At 43.6% G+C, this 23,809-nt stretch overlaps 1 protein-coding gene across 5 annotated transcripts in view; it reads left to right on the forward strand.

The window, feature by feature from the left end:
- The window catches only part of nme4 (NME/NM23 nucleoside diphosphate kinase 4), a 30,806-nt gene that overhangs the window by 486 nt on the left and 6,511 nt on the right, over window positions 1-23,809 (forward strand). For 3 of the 5 annotated variants that reach the window (XM_036936691.1, XM_021622421.2, XM_036936693.1), the window contains exons 2-4: window positions 2,469-2,558; window positions 12,403-12,533; window positions 13,767-13,868. In XM_036936691.1, coding sequence (XP_036792586.1) covers window positions 2,469-2,558; window positions 12,403-12,533; window positions 13,767-13,868 — 323 coding nt within the window. 5 annotated transcript variants of the gene reach the window in all.

Raw genomic sequence — 23,809 nt, forward strand, 5'->3', positions numbered from 1 at the left:
TTACTATAGTGTATTTTCTGACTGTAGGACAATAGTTGCCTGCCCAGCTAGTTGCCCATCCAAACTACACCTAAACTATATTGAAACTAATTTAACACTTATAATAGATGTGGTCTAAAGACAAAAATATACAATAGTCTGATGGGTGACAATATTATCAATTGTCAAATTGAGAATGAAGAGACTGATGACCAGCTCAGTGTGCATTGACAAAAAAGGGAACAGAGTTTACCAAAGGGCACTTTTCAAATAATCCTCCAGAGGTCCATGCAGGCCAGAAGTTGTGATTGCTATACCCTAAGAGTAGATTCAGATGTTTCTAATGAACCTAGTCGTGTCAAAATTATCAAAAAATTGTGCGTGTGGGCTCATTTTCAAAAGACTTGACAATCAGCTATAGCCATTTGTGAAAAATATCCTTTATTTTATTCTGTTTCTTCCATTATATTCCTACTGTAAAATATATATACTGTATGTGTTGACTGTGGCAGAGCAGGGGAATATAAGCATGTAATGTCTGCTAAAGCTGATTTCCTGATGCAGCCATATAGCCTCAGCTACTAAGCACAGATGGATTAAACAATAAAACTCAAAACATGCTTTTCTGTTCTTTTGAAATAAATTGTCTAGGTATCATGTTTTTATGACCTTCCTAAACAGAATCTTAATGGATTTCTTTGTGATTGTGTATAGTAAATGGATTTATTAGACTGGTTGCTGTTGGTACTGGTTGTCCTGGCTATTCTACTGTTTCAATATACGTATGGTCATTTTGACGCTTTGAGGTAAAACTTATCAATGTATTTGTATTATATTTGATTACATTTATCCCAAAATTCTGGTAGAGTGTAAAATACACACATTTAGGAAAAGTCAGGGACAGGTGGGTTGTGCACATGCCTTCAAATGCTCTTAATTCGATATGTTTAGTGAATCTTTAGGTCATTAGCTCGGTCTACTTTCTACAAATTAAAAGTGTATCACTCATTGGTAAGGGCAGGCAATAGCTAAAATAGTAACCCTGTTTTGGATCAAATAATATTTGATCAGATAGATTGGACACTTGTTGTGTAGGGTCATTTTGTTTCACAGTGGTCACATTTGGATAGGTGATCGTGACCTAGTACTTTTTTAAACCACGAGGACAGACCTGTTTAAGAAGTAGGCTACTGTAAATAGAGCAGTGGGTCATACATTTCAACTGAATTATAGGCTACTTGATAGGGTGAGGTTTACAAACAGAAGCACAATTCTACCTTGCCTCTCTCGCTCGCACACACGGAAAATATACACACGGCACTCTGTCTTTTATTTGGTTGTCACTATGCACATAGATTAACTATACACTTTTATTCCTTGCCAAAATACAGATTAGAAGTTTTTAGCATTTCACATATTAATTAATTCAGGCTATTTAAAAATAATAATTCCAATCTCATACACTGTCAATCTTTGCATCCATAGCTGTGCCTATGAATTTGAGTGATTACTTCCCAAGCCCCATCTTAGCCTACCAAACAAAGTGGCTGGGTCTGGTTATTGGAATGGCAGATAGCCTATATTGGAGACATGATCATCTGTAAAATAGTTAGGCTACACAGGCCTAAACTAGGTGGCACTTCTTCGCACACCTATGCAGTTGTCTTAAAGTGGTGTGAATGAAGGTTTGTGGCGAGGGAGACACTTTTGGAATGAAATGCTGCCTGTCATAGGTGGGATCTGAACACTAAATCCTGTATTCACCAGTTTATACCTGGTGCTAAACATGGGTCCTTTGTCCTGATTAGGGTTGCAAAATTCCTAATTTCAGTTGAATGATTCCTGAAATCAACATGGTAAAATTGCAAGAATTAATTAAAATCCTATGGAGTGAAATGTAACACTATTTGGGGTTTTTTATGTTCCCACCCCCATTTTGTGATATAACTACTCTGGTCATGGTGTTGATAATTTGGGAGTTAAAATGACACTAAATAAAATAAATGTCCAACTCTGTTACAAAATCCCCCTGCTGAGGGCGCAACAGGCGCCGACAGAGATGGCCGCCTCGCTTCGCGTTCCTAGGAAACTATGCAGTTTTTTGTTTTTTTACGTGTTATTTCTTACATTAGTACCCCAGGTCATCTTAGGTTTCATTACATACAGTCGAGAAGAACTACTGAATATAAGATCAGCGTCAACTCACCATCAGTACGACCAAGAATATGTTTTTCGCGACGCGGATCCTGTGTTCTGCCTTACAAACAGGACAACGGAGCGGATCCCATGCAGCGACCCAAAAAAAACGACTCGAAAAAGAGGGAAACGAGGCGGTCTTCTGGTCAGACTCCGGAGACGGGCACACCGTGCACCACTCCCTAGCATTCTTCTTGCCAATGTCCAGTCTCTTGACAACAAGGTTGATTAAATCCGAGCAAGGGTAGCATTCCAGAGGGACATCAGAGACTGTAACGTTCTTTGCTTCACAGAAACGTGGCTCACTGGAGAGACGCTATCCGAGGCGGTGCAGCCAACGGGTTTCTCCACGCATCGCGCAGACAGAAACAAACATCTTTCTGGTAAGAAGAGGGGCGGGGGCGTATGCCTTATGGCTAACGTGACATGGTGTGATGAAAGAAACATACAGGAACTCAAATCCTTCTGTTCACCTGATTTAGAATTCCTCACAATCAAATGTAGACCGCATTATCTACCAAGAGAATTCTCTTCGATTATAATCACAGCCGTATTTATCCCCGCCCAAGCAGACACATCGATGGCTCTGAATGAACTTTATTTGACTCTTTGCAAACTGGAAACCATTTATCCAGAGGCTGCATTCATTGTAGCTGGGGATTTTAACAAGGCTAATCTGAAAACAAGACTCCCTAAATTTTATCAGCATATCGATTGCGCAACCAGGGGTGGAAAGACCTTGGATCATTGTTACTCTAACTTCCGCGACGCATATAAGGCCCTGCCCCGCCCCCCTTTCGGAAAAGCTGACCACGACTCCATTTTGTTGATCCCTGCCTACAGACAGAAACTAAAACAAGAGGCTCCCATGCTGAGGTCTGTCCAACTGGTCCGACCAAGCTGACTCCACACTCCAAGACTGCTTCCATTACGTGGACTGGGACATGTTTCGTATTGCGTCAGACAACAACATTGACGAATACGCTGATTCGGTGTGCGAGTTCATTAGAACGTGCGTTGAAGATGTCGTTCCCATAGCAACGATTAAAACATTCCCTAACCAGAAACCGTGGATTGATGGCAGCATTCGCGTGAAACTGAAAGCGCGAACCACTGCTTTTAATCAGGGCAAGGTGTCTGGTAACATGACCGAATACAAACAGTCCAGCTATTTCCTCCGCAAGGCTATCAAACAAGCTAAGCGTCAGTACAGAGACAAAGTAGAATCTCAATTCAACGGCTCAGACACAAGAGGCATGTGGCAGGGTCTACAGTCAATCACGGACTACAGGAAGAAATCCAGCCCAGTCACTGACCAGGATGTCCTGCTCCCAGGCAGACTAAATAACTTTTTTGCCCGCTTTGAGGACAATACAGTGCCACTGACACGGCCTGCAACGAAAACATGCGGTCTCTCCTTCACTGCAGCCTAGGTAAGACATTTAAACGTGTTAACCCTCGCAAGGATGCAGGCCCAGACGGCATCCCCAGCAGCCGCGCCCTCAGAGCATGCGCAGACCAGCTGGCCGGTGTGTTTACGGACATATTCAATCAATCCCTATACCAGTCTGCTGTTCCCACATGCTTCAAGGGGGCCACCATTGTTCCTGTTCCCAAGAAAGCTAAGGTAACTGAGCTAAACGACTACCGCCCCGTAGCACTCACTTCCGTCATCATGAAGTGCTTTGAGAGACTAGTCAAGGACCATATTACCTCCACCCTACCTGACACCCTAGACCCACTCCAATTTGCTTACCGCCCAAATAGGTCCACAGACGATGCAATCTCAACCACACTGCACACTGCCCTAACCCATCTGGACAAGAGGAATACCTATGTGAGAATGCTGTTCATCGACTACAGCTCGGCATTCAACACCATAGTACCCTCCAAGCTCGTCATCAAGCTCGAGACCCTGGGTCTCGACCCCGCCCTGTGCAACTGGGTACTGGACTTCCTGACGGGCCGCCCCCAGGTGGTGAGGGTAGGCAACAACATCTCCTCCCCGCTGATCCTCAACACTGGGGCCCTACAAGGGTGCGTTCTGAGCCCTCTCCTGTACTCCCTGTTCACCCACGACTGCGTGGCCACGCACGCCTCCAACTCAATCATCAAGTTTGCAGACGACACAACAGTGGTAGGCTTGATTACCAACAACGACGAGACGGCCTACAGGGAGGAGGTGAGGGCCCTCGGAGTGTGGTGTCAGGAAAATAACCTCACACTCAACGTCAACAAAACTAAGGAGATGATTGTGGACTTCAGGAAACAGCAGAGGGAACACCCCCCTATCCACATCGATGGAACAGTAGTGGAGAGGGTAGCAAGTTTTAAGTTCCTCGGCATACACATCACAGACAAACTGAATTGGTCCACTCACACAGACAGCATTTTGAAGAAGGCGCAGCAGCGCCTCTTCAACCTCAGGAGGCTGAAGAAATTCAGCTTGTCACCAAAAGCACTCACAAACTTCTACAGATGCACAATCGAGAGCATCCTGGCGGGCTGTATCACCGCCTGGTACGGCAACTGCTCCGCCCTCAACCGTAAGGCTCTCCAGAGGGTAGTGAGGTCTGCACACAACGCATCACCGAGGGCAAACTACCTGCCCTCCAGGACACCTATACCACCCGATGTCACAGGAAGGTCATAAAGATCATCAAGGACATCAACCACCCGAGCCACTGCCTGTTCACCCCGCTATCATCCAAAAGGCGAGGTCAGTACAGGTGCATCAAAGCTGGGACCGAGAGACTGAAAAACAGCTTCTATCTCAAGGCCATCAGACTGTTAAACAGCCACCACTAACATTGAGTGGCTGCTGCCAACACACTGACACTGACTCAACTCCAGCCACTTTAATAATGGGAATTGATGGGAAATTATGTAAATATATCACTAGCCACTTTAAACAATGCTACCTTATATAATGTTACTTACCCTACATTATTCATCTCATATGCATACGTATATACTGTACTCTATATCATCGACTGTATCCTTATGTAATACATGTATCACTAGCCACTAACTATGCCACTTTGTTTACATACTCATCTCATATGTATATACTGTACTCGATACCATCTACTGTATCTTGCCTATGCTGCTCTGTACCATCACTCATTCATATATCCTTATGTACATATTCTTTATCCCCTTACACTGTGTACAAGACAGTAGTTTTGGAATTGTTAGTTAGATTACTTGTTATTACTGCATTGTCGGAACTAGAAGCACAAGCATTTCGCTACACTCGCATTAACATCTGCTAACCATGTGTATGTGACAAATAAAATTGGATTTGATTTGATTACTGTGTGACGCTCACCGTTTGTGTGAGCATTTGTTTATTTGCTTTCTGGAGCCGTGCAGTCTGACTCTAACCCATCCTCTTCCTTTCTCCCCCTCACATGACAAATTAATATCTCCTCCACCTCATGGCTTCAGCCAATCGGACAATAGCCGTGTGTCTCAACCCATTGCACACACTAGCCCTGATTGGCTAGCCAGCCTGACCCATGCTCTCCAAGGGAGTAAATATTGCCTGTAGCTGAACAGTATTATTCCAGTCTGTGAGTGTGGGTAGACATATGTGCATGGGTTGCGTAACTACAAAGTAAGCTGTTGATATCATTGCAGTTTATAGAGTAGCCATATTCTATGAAGTTCTCATTCCTGTTATGTTACTGATATTGTCTGCAGTGATGAGTCTTTGCTCTTGTATGTTTCTGTGCAATAGCCTACTATTTGTATAATATACAGTCCTTGACATTATTCTTGTTGTTATATCCCATATCAGACTCTATATAAAATATCTATTCAGGCCAGTGTATTTATCTCCTCTGTTTCTGTCCATTAAAGAACCATACCAATGTACATTAAAAAAATATATATAAATGCAACATGCAACAATTTCAATGATTTTATTGAATTACAGTTCATATAAGGAAATCAGTCAATTGAAATGCATTCATTAGGCCCTAGGCTATGGATTTCACATGACTGGAAATACAGATATGCATCTGTTGGTCACAGTTACCTTTAAAAAAAGTAGGGGTGTGGATCAGAAAACCAGTCAGTATCTGGTGTGACCACCATTTGCCTCATGCAGCGACAGGTCTTTTTCGCATAGGGTTGATCAGGCTATTGATTGTGCCCTGTGAAATGTTGTCCCACTCTTCTTCAATGGCTGTGCAAAGTTGCTAGATATTTGGGAGAACTGGAACAAGCTGTCGTACGTGCCAATCCAGACCATCCCACATATGCTCAATGGGAGACATGTCTGGTGAGTATGTAGGCCACTGAACTGGGACATTTTCAGCTTCCAGGAATTGTGTACAGATCCTTGCAACATGGGGAAGTGCATTGTCATGCTGAAACATGAGGTGATGGCAGTGGATGAATGGCACAACAATGGGCCTCAGGATCTCTCCGCGGTATCTCTGTGCATTCAAATTGCCATCGATAAAATGCAATTGTGTTTGTTGGCCGTAGCTTATGTCTGCCCAGACCATAACCCCACCATGGGGCACTCTGTTCACAACATTGATATCAGTAAACCGCTCGCCCACAATGCCTGGTACAGTTGAAACCGGGGTTCATCCATGAAGAGCACACTTCTCCAGCGTACCAGTGGCCTTCGAAGGTGAGCATTTGCCCACTGAATTTGGTTACGACGCCGAACTGCAGTCAGGTCAAGACCCTGGTGAGGACGATGAGCTTCCTTGAGATGGTTTCTGACAGATTGTGCAGAAATTCTTCGATTGTGCAAACCCACAGTTTCATCGGCCTTCCAGGTGGATGGTCTCAGATGATCCCGCAGGTGAAGAAGCCGGATGTGGAGGTCCTGGGATGGCATGGTTACAGTGGTCTGTGAGGCCGGTTGGGTGTACTGCCAAATTCCCTAATACGACATTGGAGGTTTCTTATGGTAAAGAAATTAACATTACATTTTCAGCTCTGGTGCACAACTTTTTAGAGTGACCTTTTATTGTCCCCAGCACAAGGTTTACCTGTGTAATGATCATGCTGTTTAATCAGCTTCTTGATATGCCACACATGTCAGTTGGATGGACTATCTTGGCAAATGAGAAATGCTCACTAACAGGGATGTAAACACATTTGTGCATAAAATTTGAGAGAAATAAGCTTTATGTGCGTATGGGGAAATCTCTGGGATCTTTTATTTCAGTTCATGAAACATGGGACTAACACTTTACATGTTTATATTTTTGTTACATGTTTACCCTCATGTTCATCTTCTGTGTGTGATTAAAGTTCCTGTGTGTGTTAACTCTTGGGCTGCTTTATTCCCTTCTAACTGGGGCTGGTGTCAGTGAGTCACATACCAGTAACATATGTAAGGCCGGGTCACTCTCTTTCACTCAGTTGCTTAAATTTAACTCCATTTACCGTTTTATTATTTTCCGTGTTGTTTTTAATCAAATCCCTTGCCATTTTATACTTTTCTGTGTTTTGAATTAACAATCAACTACAGAAGAGTACATTTCTTTTTCAGCTTACTTCCTTTGATTTAAGGGTGTACACCCTTATTTGAATATTTCTTGTCACATTATGGTGATTTGCAATGTGATATCCAATCTTTGTTGGAAGCCAACTTGCAGGAAGATATCCAACACTTTTACGTCACTCACAGCTTGCATGTAGAATGCCTGTCAGAGTATGGAAGAAAATCAAGTACACGAAGAGACTTCTTGTTTTGCACGCTTGGTACAAAATAATAAAATGCAGTATGACAGGATAATATGCAGTATGACAGGTTATTTTTAAATGTAGCTCTTTATTAGCTAGCTATAACTGGCATGTTTGTGTCTCAACCGAAGATGAGCTCACCACCTGGGTGGTTATCCAATCAGCGCAGTGAAATGCATCCAATTACAATTCAGTATGTTTACACATTAATATTTCAACTACCTACACCATGTGAACTGGAACGACGATCTCACTAACAGTTAGTTATTAATCCAACCACTTACAGATTGGATTAGTTTAGAAAAATGTGTTTCTTATATTTGTGTAGCATAAGATGAAAAACAATCAATGCACATGTGAAAACACAGATATTGAAACAAACAATAAAAAAAATTGTAAGATATCCAGACCAGTGGAGGCTCCTCAGAGGAGGAAGGGGAGGACCATCCTTGGTGAATTCCATAAAAATAGTGTAATATAAAAGTTTTCCTTTTTATATAAAACTATACTAAATATATTCACGTCACCAAATTGATTAAAACTCATTGCTTTGCTATGAAGGTCTACAGTAGCCTCAACTCCACTCACTGGGGTAGCACCATGGTGTAGTCGGAGGACAGCTAGTTTCCATCACCCTCTGGGTACATTGACTTCAATGCAAAACCTAGGAGGCTCATGGTTCTCACCCCCTTCCAAAGACTTACACAGAAATTATGACAACTTCCTGAAGACGTCCTCAGAGCTCTTGCAGCATGAACTGACGTGTTGTCCATCCAATCAGAGAATGAATCTAGTACGGAATGCATAAGCTACAGCTAGCCAGCGCTGCAGTGCATAACGTGGTGAGTATTTGTATTTATTACGTATCCCCATTGGTTCCTGAGGTCCAGCAACATAAGACAGTTACATACAGTTTAAAATACTACATTACATATTTCATAACACATTGTGTGTTCATTCTAACACCACATATTTACAGTGCAACATCCATGTGTACATGTGTGTAGAGTGTGTGTCTTTTGTGTATGTGTGTCTGTCCCTGTGTGGGTCTCTTCACAGTCCCTGCTGTTCCATAAGGTGTAGTTACTTTTTGTGGAATAGAGTTCCATGTAGCCATGGGGTCTATGTAGTACTGTGCACCTCCCATAGTCTGTTCTGGACTTGGAGACTGTGAAGAGACTTGTGGGGTCCATGTACATTTAAGGGCCAGCCGTGCTACCCTGTTCTGAGCCAATTGTAATTTCCTAAAGTCCCTCTTTGTGGCACCTGACCACACGACTGAACAGTAGTCCAGGTGCGACATAACTAGAGTCTGTAGGACCTGCCTTGTTGATAGCGCTGTTAAGAAGGTAGTGCGGCGCTTTATTGTGGACCGACTTCTCCCCATTTTAGCTACTGTTGTATCAACATGTTTTGACCATGACAGTTTATAATCATGGGTTACTCCAGGCAGTTAGTAGTCACCTCAACTTGCTCAATTTCCACATTTATTTAGTACAAGATTTAGTTGAGGTTTATGGTTTAGTGATTGATTTGTCCCAAATACAATGCTTTTAGTTTAAAAATATATATATTTAGGACTAACTTATTCTTTGCCACCCATTCTGAAACTAACTGCAGCTCTTTGTTATTAAGTGTTGCAGTGATTTCACTTGCTGTAGTAGCTGACGTGTATAGTGTTGAGTCATCTGCATACATAGCCACACTGGCTTTACTCAAGGCCAGTGGCATGTCTTCAGTAAAGATTGAAAAATTTAAGGGGCCTAGACAGCTGCCCTGGGGAATTCCTGATTCTACCTGGATTATGTTGGAGAGGCTTCCATTAAAGAACACCCTCTGTGTTCTGTTAGACAGGGTAACTCTTTATCCACAATATAGCAGGGGGTGTAAAGCCATAACACGTACGTTTTTACAATAGCAGGCTATGATCGATAATGTCAAAAGCCACACTGAAGTCTAACAAAACAGCCCCCACAATCTTATTATCATCAATCTCTCTCAGCCAATCATCAGTCATTTGTGTAACTGCGGTGCTTGTTGAATGTCCTTCCCTATAAGCGTAATGAAAGTCTGCTGTCAATTTGTTTACTGTAAAATATATATATATATTTCCAAATGTTTACTACTAACAGGCTGATTAGTAGGCTATTTGAGCTAGTAAAGGGGGCTTTACTGTTCTTGAGTAGCGGAATTACTTTTGCTTCCCTCCAGGCCTGTGGGCACACACTTTCTAGTAGGCTTGTAATCAAGGTGACAGTGACACATTCAGTACTGACGTAGTGTAATCATTAGTCCAAATAGTTGCAAACGAGAGTTTCTATTGTTCAAATTCTGGTATGTTTATCCCAGTTTTGTTCCTTTTAACAAACGTTTTAACAGAATTGGTGGAATGAATACACAACCTGCAAACACAGTTCCCTTTCATAGCAGCCACTGCAAACCGCATGTAGTGCATAATTCCTTCTCACATCTATGCGCTTTCCTCCTCACACCTTTTCCCTTCTCTTGTGCCCAGTGACACGAGCCTACCAGACGAGCTAAATGCCTTTTATGCTTGCTTCTAGGCAAGCAACACTGAGGACTGCATGAGAGCATCAGCTGTTCCGGACGACTGTGTGATCACACTCTCCGTAGCCGATGAGAGCAAGACCTTTAAACAGGTCAACCTTCTCACCTCGAAGCGAGCATAAAAGGCATTTAGCTCGTCTGTTAGGCTCGTGTCACTGGACAGCTAGCGGCTGGGTTTCCTTTTGTAGTCAGTAATAGTTTGCAAGCCTTGCCACATCCGACGAGCATCAGAGCCGGTGTAGTAGGATTCAATCTTAGTTTGCCTGTTTGATGGTTCGTTCTAAGGCATAGTGGGACTTTTTTATAAGCGTCCAGATTAGTGCCCCGCTCCTTGGAAGCGGCAGCTCTAGCGTTTAGCTCGGCGCGGATGTTGCCTGTCATTCATGGCTTCTGGTTGGGATATGTACGTACGGTCACTGTGGGGATGACGTCGTCAATGCACTTATTGATGAAGTTGCTGACTGAGGTGGTATACTCCTCAATGCCGTTGGATGAATCACAGAACATATTTGAGTCTGTGCTAGCAAAACAGTCCTGTAGCGTAGCATCCGCGTCATCGGACCACTTCCATATTGAGCGAGTCACTGGTACTTCCTGCTTTAGTTTTTGCTTGTAAGCAGGAATCAGGAGGATATTTTTTATGGTCAGATTTGCCAAATGGAAGGCAAGGGAGAGCTTTGTATGCATCTCTGGAGTAAAGGTGTTTTTTTCCTCTGGTTGCACGTGACATGCTCGTAGAAATTAGGTCAAACGGATTTAAGTTTGCCTGCATTAAAGTCCAAGGCCACTTAACATGAGCATTTTCTTGTGGCCATATACAGCTCGTTGAGTGGGGTCTTAGTGCCAGCATTGGTTTGTTCTGGTAAATAGATGGATACGAATAATATAGATGAGAACTGTCTTGGTAGATAGTGTCATCTACATCTTATCATGAGGTACTCTACCTCAGGCGAGCAATACCTCGAGACCTTTAATATTAGACATCACGCAAAAGGAGTTATTGACAAATAGACACACCCCGCCCCTCGTATTATCATACGTAGCTTCTCTGTCCTGCCGATACACGGGAAACCCAGCCAGCTCTATATTATCCGTGTCGTTGTTCAGCCACGACTCTGTGAAACATAAGATATTACAGTTTTTAATGTCCTGTTGGTAGGATAGTCTCAACCGTAGATCATCAAGTTTGTTTTCCACTGATTGCACGTTGGCCTATAGAACCGATGGTAATGGCGATTTACCGACTTACCTACGAATCCTAACAGGGACCCCGACATTCTCCCTTGGTATCTCCGCCGTTTCTTCACATGAATGACAGGGATTTGGGTCTGTTCTCCGGAAAGCATTATGTCCTTAGCGTCGGACTCATTAAAGAAAAAATCTTTGTTCAGTTTAAGGTGAGTAATCGCTGTTCTGATTTCCAGAAGCTCTTTTCGGTCATAAGAGACAGTAGCAGCAACTTTATGTACAAAATAAGTTACAAACAATGCAAAAAAACTAACAAAATGGCACAGTTGGTTAGGAGCTCGTAAAACGACAGCCTTCCCCTCCGGTGCCATTATTATTAAAATGATAGGTCATTAAAATGATAGGTCATTGCAAACGTTCCCGCAGTCGTAACGTTAACGGGGGGAAAGGAATTGCAAAAGCAAGAGTAGGAAAGAGTTGAAAGGGTGAAATGAAAGCCATCAATCCAGTGTGATTTAAGTAATAAGTGGATTTTGCACCCCTCAAACACAGGAAATTGATGTCTGAAATTAAACATCCACAGTTGGCATGCCTGTTGCTAAAAGTTTAAGGGGCGGTGTCCCAGAGACTGAAAAGCCAGTTAAATTGAGAATATCCATTGAAAGTGTTTTTTAGTCTAGGATTAGGCATAATCTGTGTCTGGGACTGCCCTTCAGAGCATATGTGTAAGAGAGTTTTTCTTCTATCCGTGTATAGGGATCCCTGGTGTGAGAGAACGTACTCTTATTGCAGTGAAACCAGATGGGGTCCAGCGCCGCCTTGTGGGACAGATAATGCAACGCTTTGAGCAGAGAGGCTTCAAACTGGTGGGCATGAAGATGCTGCAGGTGAGAGATGGCCAATTCCAAATGAACCCCAAAGCCCCTACCTCCTAGGTATTTGTGTAGATCTGGATAGGTATAAGTAGTGTGAAAATAAGCAATATGATAGTAGCTTCAACTTGCGCTCTGATCCGACAATTGGAACTTGGACTGTGCTTGTTCATTCAGTATTCATACACCTTGACTTTATCTATATTTTGTCATTACAGCCTGAATATAAAATACCCCAAATTGTCAAACTGGAATTATGTTTTTAGAAATTTTCACAAATTAAAGGACTCGAATCAAGTTTTCAACCCCTTTGTTATGGCAACCCTAAGTTCAGGAGTAAAAATTTGCTTAACAAGTCACATAAATTGCATGGACACAGATTCAACCACAAAGACCAGGGATATTTTCCAGTGCCTCACAAAGAAGGGCACCTATTGTTAGATAGGTAAAACAAAAAAAGAAGCAGATATTGAATATCCATTTGAGCATGGTGTATCAATATACCCAGTGACTACAAAGATACCGGTGTCTTTTCTAACTCAGTTGCCCGACAGGAAGGAAACAGCTCAGGGATTTCACCATGAGGCCAATGGGGACTTTAAAACCGTTAAAGAATGTAATGACTGTGATCAGAGAAAACTAAGGATGGATCAACAACATTGTAGTTACTCCACAATACTAACCTAATTGACAGAGTGAAAAGAAGGAAGCCTGTACACAATAAACATATTCCAAAACATGCATCCTGTTTGCAACAAGGCACTAAAGTAATACTGCAAAAAATGTGGCAAAGCAATTCACTTTTTGTCTTGAATGCAAAGCATTATGTTTGGGGCAAACAACACATCACTGAGTACCACTCTTCATATTTGGTGGTAGGTATGGGTATGCTTGTCATCAGCAAGGACTAGGGAGTTTTTTTGGGGGATGAAAATAAACGGACTGGAGCTAAGCACAGGCAAAATCCTTTGAGGAAAACTTGATTCAGTCTGCTTTCCAACAGACACTGGGATATGAATTCCCCTTTCAGCAGGACAATAACCTAAAACACAAGGCTAAATATACACTGGAGTTGCTTACCAAGCAGACAGTGAATGTTCACTGTTTTGACTTAAATCTACTTGTAAATCTGTGTAGATTTTAAACGTTGAATGCAGGCTCTAACACAACAAAATGTTGAATAAATCAAGGGTATGAATACCAGACTAAAATAAAAGGTTAAAATAATGTTGGCTTTCTTTCCTTCAGGCATCAGAGGAGCTGCTCTCTCAGCACTACCAGGAGTTAAGGAGGAAGCCCTTTTACCCCAGTCTCCTGTACTACATGACCTCTGGTCCCATAGTTGTTATGGTGAGAGTTCCTGCCTTTGTATAGCCTGGTAATCCAAACTTGAATTGCTCAGTTTCATTGTTTTCTCACTTCACTGATCAGTCTGGGCATCCTCTAAGAGTTGGACACCTGGAAGGTCTAGAAAATAACCGCTAGAAGAAGCTGTTAACGCCCTTGCTCATGTACCTTGATCAACGGTAGTGGGTGGACCATTTCAGACTGTCAGTGATGTGTATGATCTGAGACCATTAGTCCTCCATATGCCAGTTCAGTTAACTTTTTCGCTGCCTAGCCCAAGACTTGAACCACCTCTCTATCATCTCCTTTGGGCTACCTACTGTACCATTATTCAATTAGGGGGGAATTCAGGCCCAGATTACATGAGCGTAAAATTAACTTTAATCCTTTTTTATGCACTTTTCTTTCTATGTTCTGACCTTAAAATGAGGCACGAGGTAACGCATGTGCAAGCTGCCTATTTGTTTAGGGTAGAGATGAGCGAAATGAAGGTGTGGCAGAGGTGTGTCTACAGATACATCATATTCTGGCCTTGACGTAATTCCCTCATAATTCCAACACCTTTACGCACAAGGAAACCTGTCGGATCCAGTGGTGGAATAACATTTTTCCCTGATAGAAATAACACCATTCTCTATGCACTGTAATTTACAAATTGATAAACCATTGATGAGCTAGGTAAATGGGTAATCTGTTTGGATGAAAGGGATTGTAAATATAAATAACAATTGTTTTACATAGAGTACCAGTCAAAAGATTGGACACACCTAGTAATTCCAGGGTTCTCTTTATTTTTACTATTTTCTACATTGAAGAATAATAGTGAAGACATCAAAAATATGAAATAACACATATGGAATCATGTAGTAACCAAAAAAAGTGTTAAACAAATCAAAATACATTTAATCTTTTAGATTCTTCAAAGTAGCTAACCCTTTGCCTTGATGACAGCTTTGCACACTTTTGGTATTCTCTCAACCAGCTTCACCTGGAATGCTTTCCAAAACCCTTGAAGGAGTTTTACAGTGACAGTGTTTGTAATACAAATATGCTGAGCACTTGTTGGCTGCTTTTCCTTCACTCTGTGGTCCTACTCATCCCAAACCATCTCATTTGGGTTGAGGTCGGGTGATTGTGGAGGCTAGGTCATCTGATGCAACACTCCATCACTCTCCTTCTAGGTCAGAATATTAGTCTGTCCCTGATGTTTTTCCTGGAGAGAAGTGGCTTCTTTGCTGCCCTTCTTTACACCAGGCCATCCTCCAAAAGTCTTTGCCTCATTGTGCGTGCAGATGCACTCACACCTGCCTGCTGACATTCCTGAGCAAGCTCTGTACTGGTGGTGCCCCGATCACGCAGCTGAATCAACCTTAGGAGATGGTCCTGGCACTTGCTGGACTTTCTTGGGCACCCTGAAGCCTTCTTCACAACAATTGAACCGCTTTCCTTGAAGTTCTTGATGATCCGATAAATGGTTGATTTAGGTGAAATCTTACTGGCAGTAATATCCTTGCCTGTTGTGCCGTAATCATTGCTTTGCACAAAAAGGGCTTGTGTTTCCTTGCAGGTAACCATGGTTGACAGACGAAGAACAATGATTCCAAGCACCAACCTCCTTTTGAAGCTTCCAGTCTGTTATTCGAACTCAATCAGCATCACAGAGTGATCTCCAGCCTTGTCCTCGTCAACACTCACACCTGTGTTAACGAGAGAATCACTGACATGATGTCAGCTGGTCCTTTTGTGGCAGGGCTGAAATGCAGTGGAAATGTTTTTGGGGGATTCAGTTAATTTGCATGGCAAATACAAACTGAGGCAGCAGACTTTGAAAATTAATATTTGTGTAATTCTCAAAACTTTTGGCCATGACTGTACACAGCGTTCTACGAGATCTTCAGTTTCTTGGCAATTTCTCGCAAGGAATAGCCAAAATTTCTCAGAACAAGAATAGACTGATGAATTTCAGAAGAAAGATATTTGTTTCTGGTCATTTTGAGCCTGTAACCAAACCCACAAATGTTGATGCTCCACAAGTCTAAGGAAGGACCGTTTTATTGCTTCTTTAATCAGTACAACAGTTTTCAGCTGTGCTAACATAATTGCCAAAGGGTTTTCTTATGATCAATTAGCCTTTTAAAATTATAAACTTGGATTAGCTAACGCAACGTGCCATTGGAACACAGGAATGATGGTTGCTGATAATGGGCCTCGGTTCGCCTATACAGATAGTCCATTAAAAAATCTGCCGTTTCCAGCTACAAAGGTAATTTACAACATTAACAATGTCTACACTGTATTTCTGATCAATTTGAATTTATTTTAATGGACAATTTTTATTTTATTTTTTAAACAAGGACATTTCTAAGTGATCCCAAACTTTTGAATGGTAGTGTACATAGGATAGAATACTATATGTACAGCAATAGTTGAATATAATGGCCTTGACTAGAATACAGTATAGACATCTGAAATGCGTTGAACAGTATATAAACATTATTAAAGTGACCAGTATTCCATTATTAAAGTGGCCAGTGTTCCATGTCTATGTGCATAGGGCAGCAGCCTGTAAGATGCAAGATTGCATAGCCGGGTGGAAGCCAGCTAGTGATGGTTATTTAACAGTCTGATGCCTTAAAATAGAAACTGTTTTTCAGTCTCTCGGTCCCAGCTTTTATGCACCTGTACTGACCCTGCCTTCTGGATGATAGCGGGTGAACAGGTCATGGCTCAGGTGGCTGAGGTACTTGATGATCTCCTTGGCCTTCCTGTGACACCGGGGGCTGTAGATGTCCTGGAGGGCAGTCAGTGTGGCCCCGGTGATGCGTTGGGCAGACCGCACCACCCTTTGGATAGCCCTGCGGTTGCAGACGGTGCAGTTGTCGTACCAGGCAGTGATACAGCCTGACAGGATGCTCTCAATGGTGCACCTGTAAAAGTTTGTGCAGGTCTTAGGTGCCAAGCCAAATTTCTTTAGCCTCCTGAGGTTGAAGAGGCGCTGTTGCACCTTCTTCACAACACTGTCTGTGTGGGTGGACCATTTCAGATTGTCAGGGATGTGTATGCCGAGGAACTTCAAGCTTTTCTGCTGCCCCGTCGATGTGGATGGGGGCGTAGTCCCTCTGCTGTCTCCTGAAGTCCACGATCAGCTCCTTGATATTGTTGACATTGAAGGAGTGGTTATTTTCCTGGCACCAGTCCACCAGTACCCTCACCTCCTCCCTGTAGGCTGTCTCGTCGATGTTGGTACTCAGACCTACCACTGTTGTGTTGTCTGCTAACTTGATGGTTGAATTGGAGGCGTGCGTGTGAACAGGGAGTACAGGAGGGGCCTGAGCACGCACCCTTGTGGGACCCCTGTGTTGATGATCAGTGTAGTGTAGGTGTTGTTGCCTATCTTCACCACCTGGGGGAGGCCCGTCAGGAAGTCCAGGACCCAGTTGCACAGGGCGGGGTTTTGATCCAGGACCCTGAGCTTAATGATGAGCTTGGAGGGTACTATGGTGTTGAAGGCTTAGCTGTAGTCAATGAACAGCATTCTTACATAGGTATTCCTCTTGTCCAGATGAGATAGTGCAGTTTGCAGTGCGATGGCGATTGCATCATCCGTGGATCTATTGGGGCGGTATGCAAATTGCAGTTGGTCTAGGGTGTAGGTGATATGATCCTTTACTAGTAAAGCACTTCATGAAGACAGGAGTGCTACGGGGCGATAGTCATTTAGTTCAGTTATCTTTGCTCTCTTGGGTACAGGAACAAGCAAGTGGGGGCAGTAGACTGGGGTAGGGGGAGATTGAATATATCCGTAAACCAGGGGTGTAGGTAGAATTTATTTTTGGGATGCCCTAGAAAAATTTGGATAGGCATTTTTTCTACTTGTTTATAACATTTATTTTGCAATGTGCACTACATATTATTTCGTAATACAATCGTTTTATACTAGTGCATAGTACTTGGAGCAACCTCGTTACATATACAAATCATGACCTATCCCAGCATATTCAAATAAGACAGTAACTTTAGACCAGTTGCCAACAACATAAAACTCATCTTCAGGCACACTTTAAACTTTTTTTAAACCATTGCCCTGGAAGGCACATCTTGTTCGGGGAAACCGAGAAAGGTCTCATCACTTTCCTCTACAAACATTTTCATGACTTTTTGGAGCTCACGCTCCTCAGCTGAGGGGTCACAGGCCTTAAGGTGTGAGACTTCTGGGTCTGGGAATCCGAGAAAAGTCTCCTCACTTTCCTCTTCAAAGATATCCAAGATCTTGCGGCGCTCAATCGCCTCCAATTCCTCAGCCGAGGGGTAACAGGCCTTAAGGCATGAGACATGGACAACGCGCATATCTTCACCTGTGTCCTCTTTCACCACTCGGTAGTTCAAAGGGCCCATCTGCTCCACAATCCTATATGGTCCTTGCCATTTAGGAGCGAGCTTGGCAGAGAAGAATTGTTCAGCTTTCGAGTAAGGATGAGAGCGAAGCCACACCCGATCACGAAGCTGAAACTGCATGTCTCGTCTGTTCTTATCATAATTTCTCTTCTGCTTGAGTCGAGCCTGGGTCATGTTCTTTGAGACAAGAGCTCTCAAGTCATGGAGATGGACTACCTGGTCATAGCAAGCAGCGTCTGGAGTAATCTGCTGGGGCTGTAGCACCATATCCAAGGGTCCTCGGAGGGGACGACTTAGGTTCAGCTCTGCAGGTGTGACTCCAGTGGACTCTTGCACAGCAGAATTCAGGGCAAATCGAAACTCGTGAAGGTGCTTGTCCCAGTGTTTGTGCTGGGTCCCTACATAGGAAGCAATCATTGTCTTCAAGGTTCGATTTACTCTCTCAGTGAGATTGGTCTGTGGGTGATAGGCCGTGGTCAACTTCTGTCTCAGGTTCCATCTTTGGCAGGTCTCCTCAAAGAGATCAGAGACAAATTGGGAACCTCGATCAGACAGGATGTAATCAGGCACTCCCCAGCGAGTCAGGATCTCTTTCGTAAGGATGTTAGAGACGGTCCTTGCTGTGGCCTGACGCAGGGAAAAGAGTTCCACCCACTTTGAATAATAATCAACAAACACAAGCATGTACACATTCTGATTGGAGCTTCTAGGAAATGGACCCATCAAATCCACTCCTAGCATTTCCCAAGGTCGGGTAACCACCGTTTGCTGCAACTTGCCAGCAGGCTTTCTACCTTCTGGTTTGTACATTTGACAAACCTGACAGTTTCGGATGTGTGACTTCACATCCATGCTCAGATGTGGCCAGTACAGTAACGCTTGCAACCGCTTGTAGGTTTTGAACCTGCCCAAATGACCAGCTAATGGGTCTTCATGGAAATGTTGAAGCAGTTGTAGGCGTAGAGTTTCAGGTATGTACAATTGGTAGAGGGTTCTGTGAGGTAGTTGTACAACACGGTAGACTTTGTCTTCCATGATGGTCAGCTTTGTGGTAGGATTGACCATCTTTTCTCCATCTTCCAGGATAGTCTGGTACAAAGCCTGTACTTCTGGATCATCCTGTTGGGCTTTCCATATGGTCTCATCAGAGATGGGAAAGTCTGTTTTGGGCGAGTCTCGACTGCTTGACAGGACAGTAGCACATGTAAAATGAGGGCCACCGTTATCACAAGCAGGAGCCCTGGATAAGGCATCTGGAACAGTGTTGTATTTTCCTTTCCTGTATTCTACTGCAAAGGTGAACTCTTGCAACCGTAGAGCCCATCTTATGAGTCTGGTGCTTGGTTTGTTGGTCTTGAACACCCACACAAGGGAGGAATGGTCAGTGACCACAGTGAAGTGTCTTCCCTCCAGGTAGTACCTCCACTTTTCCAAAGCCCAGACAACTGCAAGGCACTCTTGCTCGGTTGTGGAGTAGTTCCGTTCTGCTCCATTCAATGTCCGACTGGCGAACGCTAGCACTTCTTCAGTGCCAAGTCCAGTCTGTTGGACTAGGACAGCACCAAGTCCAACATCACTTGCATCAGTGTAAACAACAAAAGGGGAATCAAAGTTGGGATGACCTAAAATAGGAGGTGTGACGAGGTGTCGTTTCAGGGTTTCAAAGGAGGTCTGGCACTCTGCCGTCCATAGGAATTTCACTCCTTTTCGCTTCAACGCGTTGAGGGGTTCTGCCACCTGGGAGAAGTTCGACACAAACCGATGGTACCATCCAGCCATCCCAAGGAACCGTTGAAGGGCCTTGAGTGTGGTTGGCACAGGAAAATCTTGTACCGCCTTGGTCTTTTCAGGATCCACATGAATGCCGTCGAAAGACACAATATGGCCAAGGAACTTCAGGGAAGTTTGGCAGAAGTTGCTCTTCTTCATATTCACGGTCAGACCAGCTTCTCTTAGCTTGTCCAACACTGCTTGAAGATCTTGAAAGTGTTGTTCTCTGTTCTGGGAGTAGATAATTATATCGTCCAGGTAGACGAAACAGATCTTCCCTTTGAGCTCACCTAACGCAATCTCCATCAGTCTTTGGAAAGTGGCAGGTGCATTCTTTAATCCAAAAGGCATCACCTTAAAGGAAAACAAGCAATTAGTCCGTCTATGACCGATATCAACAAATCATGTTTTTTGCTTGTTTGTAATTTACTAAATAAAACATTCATCTTAACAGACAAAAGCAGTCTTGTCCTTGCTTTCCTGGTCCATCTCAACTTGCCAATAACCACTATTGAGGTCAAGGGTAGTGAACACAACAGCACCAGACAATGACTCCAGGATCTCGTGGATGGTAGGAAGAGGATAGGCATCAGTCTGGGAAACATTGTTGGTCTTCCTATAGTCCACACAAAATCTAAGACCACCAGTCCTTTTTGGGATGAGGACAACAGGAGCAGCCCAAGGAGAGGAGGAACGTTCTATTATATCTTGTGTTAACATATCATTAATGAGTCCCTTTTGGATGATTAGCTTCGCTGGGGACAAACGATATGGCTTTTGCTTGATCGGCATTTCCTGTGTAAGGAATATTTTGTGCTTCAGGAGCCCGGTGCGTCCTAGCCTTGAAGTACATACATCAGCATTATTCTGCAGCTGTTCCAACAGCCTTAACTCCTCTGGATGTTCCAGCTGAGCTCTTCTTACAGCCTGTAAAAGGAGATCGTCAGAAGGATTATCAAGGGTTAGTGGTAACGGAGCAACGGCAGAGAAGACTGCCACATTTGAACCCCAATCATGTAACTTCGTAGCTTCTGATTGGAAGAAATGCTTCTTGCTCGGATTGTATGGAAACCAGTAGCAATTGTGTGCGATATCAATCTGGACACCACTGAAGTACATGAAATCAATTCCCAACACGACAGGAAAAGCAAGGTTCTTGGTTTGTAGGATAACCGAAGGAATCATATAGGAGCGGTTACACAGGCGGAACTCTACCTCACTCCATCCAAGTGGTCGTTTAGCCTCACCATCAGCCAGATAGAGTGGACCTTCTGTCCACGGCTTCAAGTTGTATTGCGGACCTTTAACCTCCTTCCACAGTTTCTCATTGAGCAGTGTGTAGGATGACCCGGTGTCCAGGATGGCTCTTCCTGTCCATGGGCCTATGGACAGGGGTAACACCAGTTGGTGCGGTATGAACTGAAAGGAAGGAGATGTCGATGGGGGGGCGTAGGCAGTGACTCTTGGGGTTTCACCTCTGGTTAAAGCACCCAGAGAAGGATGGTCATGCCTGCGAAGAGAGTTAGGTGTGTTGGCCTGTTGTGATTTGTGGTTTCTGGAAGGGTTTTCTTGATACGGTCTTGGACATGTAGCTGAAGAATGTCCCTTTTGGCTACATCTCCAACAGAACATGAGAGGGGTCATGGCTTGAGACTCTGGCTGTTGTTGATGGTCTGTCTTGGGTAACTGTTTGGGTGTCTGTTTCTTTCTTTGGTCATATTGCTGTTGGCATTCTCTGTCCTTCTCAAACTGCTGTCCCAAGCGAACCAGTCCATCGACAGTGGTGACTCTTTCTCGGAGTTGACTGGCTAGTAGTGGGTTGATGTTCTTCAAAATCAATTTAATGACCTCTTCCTCCTCAATGCCAGGTTTCCACCTTCTGCACAGGGAGTGGTAACCGTATGCAAAGTCACGGATACCCTCTTTCTCTCTTTGCACTCGATTCCTGACTCTGTCTGCCAGCTCATCTGTGTAGTCCTCAGACAGAAATGCAGAGGAAAACTTGGCCTCAAAGTCAGCCCAGGAGGTAGTGGTGAGACGTGCCACATCCCACCAGTCTCGAGCTGTTCCATGCAACACATTCCTCAATGTGGCAAGGAGTTCTTCGTCAACCAGGGGATTGAGGGCAAGAAAGTCACGACATCTTTCTAGGTACATTAGCGGATCCGGACTGTCATCTTTTTTCCCAAAGGTGGGAAATTGCAATTTAATGGGCATCGCCCCCACATGACGTCTACTCAATTCACCATGAACAAACGAGCTAGGAGGGATTGAGGAAGTAGAGGGGAAGGGCGTTATTGGACAATGAAAATGAACACCAGGATGCATGGTGGATTGCATCCTGCAAGGGGTGGCTGTAGCATGGCCTTGTCTTGGCTCTTCAGAGGTGCCAGCTTGGCCCTCAGTGGTCTGAACAGAAGTGGACACTAGAGAAACTCTGTGTAAGGAGTTGTGCCTAATGGAGGCCATGTCCACAGACACGTCATCCAACATTTTAACACAATTAGAGAGCTCTGTTTGCAAGTGGTCTACAGTGTTAACCATGGGAGAAAAAACAGAATTAACGTCCTTGAGGACCTCAGTGTGATGATGTTGCAGGCGCCATTGGAGAGTGGCAGTGAGTTGGTTTCGTTGGTAGTCAAACTGCCTGTCCATGGCACCAGTAATTTCCCGTCTTCCACTCTCACTGAGCTCTGTCAGCGTGTGGGTTAGAGTGCTCAGTGAGTTTCTGAATTCCATGGCACTCTGTTGTTGCTCTTCCCTCAGACATTTTAATTTATCGTGGATAAGAGTTTGGAGATGTTGTTGAGTCCGACGAATATCAAGGATGTCACCTTGAAGTTGTAAAACTACAACCTCTGGAGATAAACCAGACAATGGAGGAAGGTTGGATGTCATATGGAGGGCTGGCTCAGTACTTTCACACAGATCCATGTCAATAAGTGAGTAACTGGTTAGACCTCCTGTGGCCTGTGGTCCAGACCGAGCATTCAGATTCCCAGGGCTCTGGCCCAAATCAACTCCATTATCTCCATTCCCATTATGATTTGTGTTGTCAGCTTGATGGTCAGAATGGCCCTGTGTATTCCCATTGACAGGTATGAAATGGATGAGCACATTATCTTGGGGTGAATCCATTGTTTTAATTCCACACAAAATATTTGCTTTGGTTAGTTCTCAATGTTGAGCGGTCCCATCTGGGGTGCCATTTTTTATGTAACGGTTTTGACTTGAGGTTATTTTTTATAGGGGTGCCAGGTAGGTTGTGCCTACCAGAGAAAACATTGGTTTCTCCTTTTAGTTTGGGAGGGAATGAGTCCCATCTGGTCCGTCAAGTCTACACCATTACAAAGGACTTATGTAAACGTCAGAAGGGAAATCAACTTTTCATAAACCCTTAAAACATTGAAAAGAACTTCAAAAACAACTATTCTTTTGCGTGGGTTGTATTAGCAACATCAATGGATTACACCCACATAATAATATAACACAATGAGTTCTGGTTCCTCCAGAAATGTCCTGTACCTCGGGCCTAAAAAGAGTCCAGCCCGGTAAAGGAGTTCAGTGAACTCAAGTGACTTTTGTCACGCAATGTTTGTCCGTTCATTCCGTGTAGCGTAAACCCAGTATTAAATCATACAATCAATATAACAATTTTACCACAGAACTTTAAAGCGTATCAGCTCTTACTAATTCCTCAACTACATCTAACTACATAAATCATCACCGTATACATCATATCAAAACAAATGAAATACCGTATACAAAAAAGGTGGTAG

The sequence above is a fragment of the Oncorhynchus mykiss genome, chromosome 12 (assembly GCF_013265735.2).
Source record: "Oncorhynchus mykiss isolate Arlee chromosome 12, USDA_OmykA_1.1, whole genome shotgun sequence".
NCBI lineage: Eukaryota > Metazoa > Chordata > Actinopteri > Salmoniformes > Salmonidae > Oncorhynchus > Oncorhynchus mykiss.